The sequence below is a fragment of the Topomyia yanbarensis genome, chromosome 2 (genome assembly GCF_030247195.1).
Source record: "Topomyia yanbarensis strain Yona2022 chromosome 2, ASM3024719v1, whole genome shotgun sequence".
NCBI lineage: Eukaryota > Metazoa > Arthropoda > Insecta > Diptera > Culicidae > Topomyia > Topomyia yanbarensis.
The window spans coordinates 206,488,787-206,497,681 of NC_080671.1; the positions used below are offsets into that span (position 1 = coordinate 206,488,787).

Sequence of the window (8,895 nt, forward strand, 5' to 3'; positions counted from 1 at the left end):
CGCCGAGTGGTGTCGGTTTTGGCACCCTCTCCTGGCGACTTCCTAGGGCGCTTCGCATTCGATGCCGTCTTGCGATTGCCCTTTCCTTTTCCCTTCGAGGGGTACTCGGTCGCCGCTCCGATCGACGTGGCTGCTCCGTAGAAGGTAAAGGCCACTGTCTGTGAACCTCTATTGACCTTCTCTCTTTCCTCCCTATTGGAGGCCACTGTCTGGGTTTCTCTGTCGGGCCTCTCCCGACATTCCACCCTCTCAACATATGCCTGCTGTTCCTGTCTTGCGACACGAACAGCTTTCCGGAGCTCCAGAAGGCTCAACTTCAACTCCTTGGCTATGTTCTGCTTTGCGCTAGCGAAGTGGCGCACCTCTGCGACAGATGAATCGTCGTATTGCCATCATACATGCTTGGCTGGTGAGGCTTTGAGCGACTTCCAAGTGTATAGCCCTCGTCACCAGGCAAGTAAACAAAACCACCCAACGTTTTTCCGATCTACGTCCTACTGTAACGACAAGCGGTCCAAAGTAGTCCAGACCAACATGGCTGAACGGTCTCCGGTGTGGCGTTAGACGCTGCTCGGGTAAAGGTGCCATTCTAGGGATAGAAGAGTGACACTTACGAGTTTTGCACCAATAGCACTCCTTCTCTGCATGCCACACGGCAGCCCTTAGCTTCGGAATGAAAAACCGCTGACGAACTTCATTCACAACAGTCTCTCGGTTCGCATGACCAAATTTCAGATGGTAATGTTGTAGCAATTTTGTAGTAATATTCAGCCTTATTCGTCATTACGACGTATCGCTTTTTCGAACGAATGTGGTTCGCATTCTCAATAACGACAACAAAATCAAACGGGAGCCTTGTTCGATCGAACCACATTCGTTCGAAAATGTGATCCGTCGTAATGCAGAATAAGGCTGATTATGTGCCTTCGGCAGCACGACTGGAAAACGTAGCTCAAAGGGTATGAAATCAGCATAAGCCGCTCTTCCTTCCATCCGTATCACCCCATCTTCATCCAGTAGTGGTAATCGCTTGTAGAGGGAACTACCGTGGTCGATAGGATGCCATTTTTCACGTGGAAGTCCGCGATTTTTGAGTAAAATTTTAACTTCATCCCCGAGCCCTTCACGTTGTGCAACTCACCACAAGTAATTTTCCGCTCGACGATACTCTTCGAGTTTCAGTGGCATTACGATATATGATACACGAATTGCGGGAACCGTTTCTATTGGAAGTCCTTTGATCTTTCTTCGGCAGTTCGACAGGAAGCGATAGACGCATGCTATACAACGCACCAGTATATTCCATCGAGAAAACCGACTTGTGTCAATTAGCGGTTCCTGGAAACTAATTTCGTGGAATAAATGGATAGCTTTCAGTTCTTCTGGCACATTCGTTGGCGGGAGCTCAGTTTTTGGCCAATTTTCCTCCCGTGTATGCAGCAAATCTGGTCCGACAACCCATTCTCCACTACAAGGCGAAGGAGGTCCACTACCCCACTTGGTTAACACATCGGCGATGTTGCTTCTCGTTAGCACCCAACGGCATTCTCTTAGTGCTGTTTGGCTGCGAATTTCTCCAATACGAAATGCTACGAACTGAGAGTACCTTTTATGGTCGGAACGGATCCAAGAAAGCACGGTTTGAGAATCCGTCCATATAAACCGTCGCTTAACTGGTAGAGAATGCGTTTCTAGAGCGGTGTTCACCAGCCTAGAACCCAGCACCGCAGCTTGAAGTTCCAATTGAGGGATATAGATGCTTCAACGGCGCTACTTTTAATTTAGCTGCTACTAGTGCACACCGCGGTATGCCTTGAACTACTATCCGAAAATAGGCAACGCACCAATACGCATTTTCACTCGCATCCGTGAATACATGAAGCTGAAGAGATTCAAAATCTTCGTTCGTAGTCTCTGAGAAATAGCAGCGAGGAATTTTGGTCATCGCCACTTCTTCCATCACCGCAGTCCATCGTTGCCATTTGTCTGCACACGCATCGTCTATTTTTTCATCCCAGGAACAACCTTGTCACCACAGATCTTGGATGATCATCTTCCCGTGAATAGTGTACGGAGCGAGCGTGCCGAGAGGGTCGAAAAAGCTCATTACACAACTTAAAACTTCGCGTTTCGTTGGACGACGCAATGCTAAAAAGAATGGCTGTAGATTGTCTCGTAATTTGGAGCTGAACACAAACACATCTTCGACGGGGTCCTAGGAAATCCCCAGAACTTGCTCTGTACCACCAGATTTGCCGCAGTTGAAATGAACCACATGGGTATCGCATTGCTCACCGATACGCTCTAGGAATTCTGCGCTATTTGATACCCAATTACTAATTTGAAATCCGGCTTTGGAATTAATGCATCTCACTTCTTCAGCTCTTTTCACCGCCTCCTGAACCGTATCCTACTATCGTAATAATCATCGACATAGTGTTTGTCGATTATGGCCTTCGGTGCATCCGGGTATTGCTCTGCGTATTCTTGGGCGTTCTTATTTTTGATAAATTGTGCCGAACACGGAGAGCTCGTCGACCCAAACGTCGCAACATCCATAACATAGATCTCCGGAGGTTTGTTGGAGTCTGATCGATAGAGAAACCTTTGGTATTGCTTGTCTTTGTCTCGAATTAGCAGTTGGTGATACATTTCCTTTATGTCACCTCCAAAGGCGATGCGTTTTTCACGGAAACAATTGATCACGGTGGGTAGGTTTGTCAGGAGATCCGGGTTTTTAACTGAATTTAGGGATACGCCTTGTACAGAAGCGGCTGCATCCCTTACAAAACGTACCTTGCCCGGCTTTTTTTGCGTTCAACACCACATTTAAGGGCAGGTACCATACCTTTCCTCCCTCTGTTTCAGCCAACTCTTTTGCCGTGGTTTTGTGGGCGCAACCTTTACCAAGATATTCATCCATCTGTTTGCGGACAACCTGCTGCAGCTCCAGATCTTTCGAAAGCTTCTTTTCCAAGTTCTGCATACGTTTAACTGCCATCGGAAAGCTGTTCGGTAGTTGCGGGTAGTTGGCTCTCCACAAAAGCCCAGTTTCAAATCGATTACCAATTCATACGGTGGTTTGCTCCAGCAGTTCCCGGGCTCTTCGATCTTCTGCCGACTCAGGAAGAACCGTAACACTTACTCCCGATTCGTCTAGCGTATAATGTGTTCGAAGCAGATCGTGCAGATTTTGGTCCGACATAGGTTTAGCGACATGATGACCAGCGAATCCTACAGAAGTCTTACTATCACCTTGCGGCCCATATACTGTCCAACCCAGCTGGGTCCTTACTGCGATTGGTTCACCAGGCTGACCGATGCGCGATTCTATCGGGGCATATACATGAAGATGTTTCAATCCGATAAGAATTCTTGGAGCACCGTGCAAATAGTCAGCCACTGGTAATCCGTTTAGATGCTTGTAACGCACAGCAACGTCCGCAAAGCACATCTTCTGTTCTGGTAACTGCAGTCGTTCAACGGTGTGTACATTTCGCAAGAGGAACTGATCGACGGAATCTCTTGCAGAAATCGCGACGTGAATACGCCTAGATTCACATTCTAAACATGACATACCTGCTGTCCATTTAACGAGGATCGGCTGTACTGTGCCACTAAGCCCAATTTGATCCGCAATTTGCTCTTCCATTAAAGAGTATGATGACCCTTCATCGAGGAAGGCGATTACATCTATACGCAACCTTCCGTTGTGCAGTGTCACAGGAACCATTCGAAAAATAACCGGTTGTTTGGTTTGCATGTCGTGAACATTGCAGTCCGCCAATCTCAACGTAGTAGCAGTTCTTGTAGGATGAAGCAACTGATGATGACGTTTCCGACAACCACCTACACCACAGTGACCCTTGAAACGGCATCGTGTTTGACCATGTTCGTTTAAACATAACTGACATAGCTTCCATTTTTCCACCTCGCGCATCCTACCATCCCACGACATTTTTCGAAATTCATCACAGAACCGAATTCGATGGTCGGCTCTATCGCATATTCGACATGGTTTACGATTTGTACCTTCCTCTCTGGAAGTCAGATGTTCGTTATGCTGTCCATGCTGAATTTGATGCTGATCAACAACACCAACGTGCGAGTGCAAGTATGCTTCTTGTTCTTTCAGCTTCCCTCTCTTATCCTTTCGCTCTCTTCCGCATCTGTCTTGTTGCTCTCTAGGTGGTTCTACGAATAGCGTAACCTCGCTTGCTTCAGATACGATTTCCGAAAGAAAGTTTGAAAACGTCGCTAAGTCTACCACCTGCTGCTGTCTTTTAAAGCGTACCCATTCTAGCTTTGTACTTGATGGTAGCTTATCCATCAGCTCTTGCACCAGCATAGGGTTGATGAGGTGATCTCGAAGTTCCGCTACGATCAAATGATCCGCTACGATCAAATGATCATCAAGCTGTTGCACTGCCATGCCGAATGAGATGAATGTAGATAACCAATCAATTCGTGGTGACTCAGCTTTTCTTGCTTTCAGCAACAACGAGTAAAGCAGCTGCTCCGGCCTGCCATAAAGTTGTCTCAATGTTTCAATGACTTGCGGAACCGTTTCGGGAAGTAACAGTCGACTTCTAACAGCCTCTAGCGCTGGGCACTTCAAACATTCTTGTAATCTGCCGAGATTGTCGTGGTTTGAGTAGTTACAGGCCCTATTGCCGTTGTGAAAGCTGCTCAAAAACAAAGGCCACTCTTCAGGTTTCCCCGTGAATACAGGAAGGTTTTGAAAAGGCCCTTTCCGTGCAGCTAATTGTGCCTTCGACAAGTCTCGTTCTGGTTGCTGCATGTTCATCCGGTATTCGTCGTAGTCTGAATCACCGGACTGCTCGGACTCCTCGTGTCGAGATGAATTTTGGTGGCTTCCCGAAGTACGAATAATTGATTTTCCTACTGAATGGTTTTGAATACGATTTCTCTCGTAAACTTGTCGCTGGTGTACCTTTACCGCTTCAGTAGCTTTGGGTGTGGAGCTTTTGGGAAATGCACCCCGGCGATCCGCAGAAACCCTTCTGTCCTGCTTTGGTCACTGGTGATTTGAGCTTGACCCTTCCACTTGTCTATGCGTACCTCGCTTTGCATTTGGCCCTTATCGATATTTGTTCCACCAACTGCACCTTCCTCTGAATCATCTTTATATTCCTTCAACATTAGACTTCGCTTCTCTCGAAATTCCTCTTCAACCACTTTCCTCATTTCCAACATTTCTCGTTCCAACTCCAGCTGTATCTTGCGCTTTTCTCGTTCCATGTCCAACTGGGACCGGAGAATCCGTCGTTGTTCTTCCCGGAACCTCTAGCTCCTGCTTATGGGACAATTTCTTCTGATTCGGTTCCGAAATAATTGGCGTAGGCTCGTTGTCCCTGGATTCCGACTGAGTACAGTCTCCACAACTCCAGGACCGGTCTTTTATCTCCTCGGTTACTCCTACACACTTGAAGTGGTACCATCGCTTACACATCTCGCAGAACACCATTCTCTCGTCATCGTGATCCGGCTTATCACAAACGGCACAATTGTAACCTGTCCTTTCGAGGTTATGTACTTCATCACCGGCACGCATTATTAAATTTTTGAGTTTTGTTCTGATCGAAATTGAAGAAATATTCTTGAAGCAGCTCAAAACTGTAATTTATTTTTTAATTAGATTTAGTTCAGTTAATATATATAATTTACCTCTCCTACATTTAATATTTTTTTTCCTTTCCAATGTCCGATCCGAACAATATATTCCCCAAGTATCCTTCACCTAAATGTACCACATCATCAAATGTTTGTAATTAAACAGTTAATTACTACTCATGACTCGTTAATCCAATATATGTAATAATCCGAAATGATTAAATTAATTTTAATTAAACTTTTTCCTACGGCACATGTAGATCAATCCACCTCGTTTTAATTTTATTTTGTTTTCCCTCTTCTTCACTGACACTTAGTATACCGTGTTGCCATTCATGTGTACCATCAGTTTTCCCGTAGGTTCACTTCCGGGGCCATCGATATGCACAGTGGTGCAAACAATTTCGTTTATTTGATAGGCACAAATGCATTAGCTTGGCGGTGCCAAATTCTTTTGTTTTTACATTTTCGATATCTTAAAACTAGGAAGTTACAATGTTGAAATATTTTTTTTTACAAAAGAAAAGAAAGTTTACATCTATCTTAAGACTAGAAATATACGATAAATATAGATTCAATATACGAAAGAGGGCCAAAAGATTCTTTTATGAAAAATTTTAAAACAAGGGATTCAGTTTTATATACAAGAGGGGGAGTAATAGTATTTTACGAAAATTTTTACAGTTATCTTAAAACTCATAATATAGTTTAGTACGCAAAAGGGGGAACAAATATTTATGAGAAATTTCACAGATATCTTAAAACTAGGGATACAATTTTATTTACAAGATGGAGGACAAGAGTTTCAATAAAGAGTAAAAATTACAGCTATCTTACTAGGAATACAGAATACAAATTTGATTTTTTTAACGAAGACTTATGCTTGGTCAAGATATTCAGAGGGTGGCTTATTTCCACATCAGTGTAGCAGCTGTTGTATCAAGGACAGGGGAGAGAAGGCGTATCCAGGACAGGGGAGAGAAGTCGTATGGTGACAGGGAAAGAAGAGCAAAACTTGCAATTTCGCTCAACGAAACAAACTTGCGCCTCAGTCTAGTAAGTCGTCGAGTATCGGATTGGCGGATGGTATGCTTCGGACCCGCGGGGAATCCTTCAAAAGTCATCGGACCTCGAGTCGCTCTCGCTTCAGTTTCATTCTATGCAGGCGTAGTGGTAAGGGCGACGGCGGTTACATAGTGGCACTCTGGAGCTTATCGGTTCCACAAGGCAGGAGGAAACTTAAAAAAATGAGTAATAAAAGAGAGGGGCTAAATTGGGATATTTATCGTTTTTATGAAAGTATAAATAAGGGACATATAGGAGAAATCACGATTTGCCAGCATATCTCGGACTGGGACGTTGGGTGGTCTACCTCGGGCTCGAAGGGAATCCTTTAACTGAGACCTGGCGGCATAATACCCGGCGCACACCCAGACAACGTGTTCGATGTCGTGATGGCCCTCATCACAAGCGCACAGACCACTTTCCGCAAACCCAATACGCCGCAAATGCGCAGCCAAGGTGTCGTGATTGGACATAAGCCAGGACATTACACGCATAAAATCCCGACCCACATCCATCCCCCCGAGCCAAGGCTTCGTTGATACCTTTGGGATAATCGAATGTAGCCATCGTCCAAGTTCACCATTGCTCCACGAGGTTTGCCAACTGTTGAATGGAAACGGAAGAACGCCCGCCAGCACTTCGAGACTCATCGTATGGGTCGAGTGCATGCAACCCAAGGCAATGCGCAAGCAACGTTACTGGATTCTCTCCAGTTTGATGAAGTGTATGTTAGCAGCGGCGCGGAAACAGAAACACCCGTACTCCATCACGGACAATATCGTTGTTTGGCAGAAGCTGATCAGGTCTCCTGGGTGGGCACCCAAACCATGAGCCCTGGGGAAGACCCATGTAGCTAAATCGCGATGTTGTTAAATCGACATGCGAAAAGTGCATGTGCTTTTCAGACAACAGGTTTAGCAAAAAGTTATTTAAAATTGGTGAAAGACCATGCTGGTGAAGCTTCTCTGACAGAATATTGATAGAAACTGAATCAAAAGCCACCTTAATATCCAAGAAGACTGATGCCATCTGCTTTTCGTTAGCATAGACCATTTGGATTTCTGTAGAAACCAACGCAAGGCAATCGTTCGTCCCTTTGCCTTTGCGGAAGCCAAATTGTGTATCTGCAGTAAGCCATTTGCTTCAACCCAATTGTCGAGGCGAAACAAGATCATTTTCTCGAACAAGTTCCGAATACAGGACAGCATTGCAATCGGTCGATACGAGTTATGGTCGGAGCTTGGTTTTCCTGGTTTTTGAATAACGATGACCTTCACTTGCCTCCAGTCAATGTTACCCTCAAGAAACTTGTTAAATAAGTTCAGCAAGCGCCTTTTTGCAGTATCAGGCAGATTCTTCAGCAAGTTGAATTTGATTTTGTCTAACCCTGGGGCGTTATTGTTGCATGACAAGAGAGCAAGTGAGAACTCCACCATCGAAAACGGTGTTTCGTTCGCGGTATCGTAAGGAGACGCGGCGCGGTACGTTTTCTGTGCCGGAACAGAATCCGGACAGATCTTCTTGGCGAAAGCGAATATCCTGCGGTTTGAATATTTCACGTTCTCGTTGGTACTGTTTCGGTTGCGTATACGTCGAACCGTACCCCAAAGAGTGCTCATCGCTGTTTCTCTCGTTAACCCGTCGACGAACCGGCGCCAATAACTGCGTTTTTTGGCTTTCATTAAACTCTTCATTCGCCTTTCTAGCGACGCGTACTGCTGATAGCTAGCGGGTAACCCGTCTTCCTGGAAGTCCTTATATGCAGTGGACGTCTCCGCGTACAGCTCTGAGCACTCTTTGTCCCACCACAGTGTGGGAGATCATTCATGGGTATTCGCGCTGGGTACTGGTTTAGTCTGAGTTTGATTCGCACTGTCAAGAATCAAGCCAGGTGAAAACCTGTACTCTTCCTCCGGAGGAAGCTCTTGAGTGGATTTGATTTTAACGGATATCGCGGTCGCGTAACTCTTCCAATAAATGTTCCGTGTGAGGTCATACGAGACATTGATTGTTTCCGATGGTCTTGAACCATTAGCAATTGAAATTACGATAGGCAAATGACATGCAATCTGACTGTAGCGATGTCGAGCACAGTGATAAATCCAACGTGCTGGTGGTGTAGGAATCCGCGTCATTTCTCCCGTGTTTAATGTTGAAATTGTCGCAAAGATCTTGGATTAATGTTGATCTTTTATC

General features: G+C 45.3%; 1 protein-coding gene across 1 annotated transcript; it reads right to left on the minus strand.

The window, feature by feature from the left end:
* Window positions 1-377: 377 nt before the first annotated feature.
* On the minus strand, window positions 378-5,912 carry LOC131682784 (uncharacterized). Its single transcript, XM_058964519.1, has 2 exons — window positions 5,698-5,912; window positions 378-5,637 (listed from the first exon to the last, which is right to left on the minus strand). The coding sequence occupies exon 2, from the start codon at window positions 4,805-4,807 to the stop codon at window positions 3,071-3,073; it is 1,737 nt and encodes a 578-aa protein (XP_058820502.1). The 5' UTR covers window positions 4,808-5,637; window positions 5,698-5,912; the 3' UTR covers window positions 378-3,070.
* Window positions 5,913-8,895: the final 2,983 nt, after the last annotated feature.

What these genes read in the sequence shown, in the direction of transcription:
- LOC131682784 (XM_058964519.1), bottom strand. Translation starts at nt 4,807, where the DNA reads ATGAACATGCAGCAACCAGAACGAGACTTGTCGAAGGCACAATTAGCT.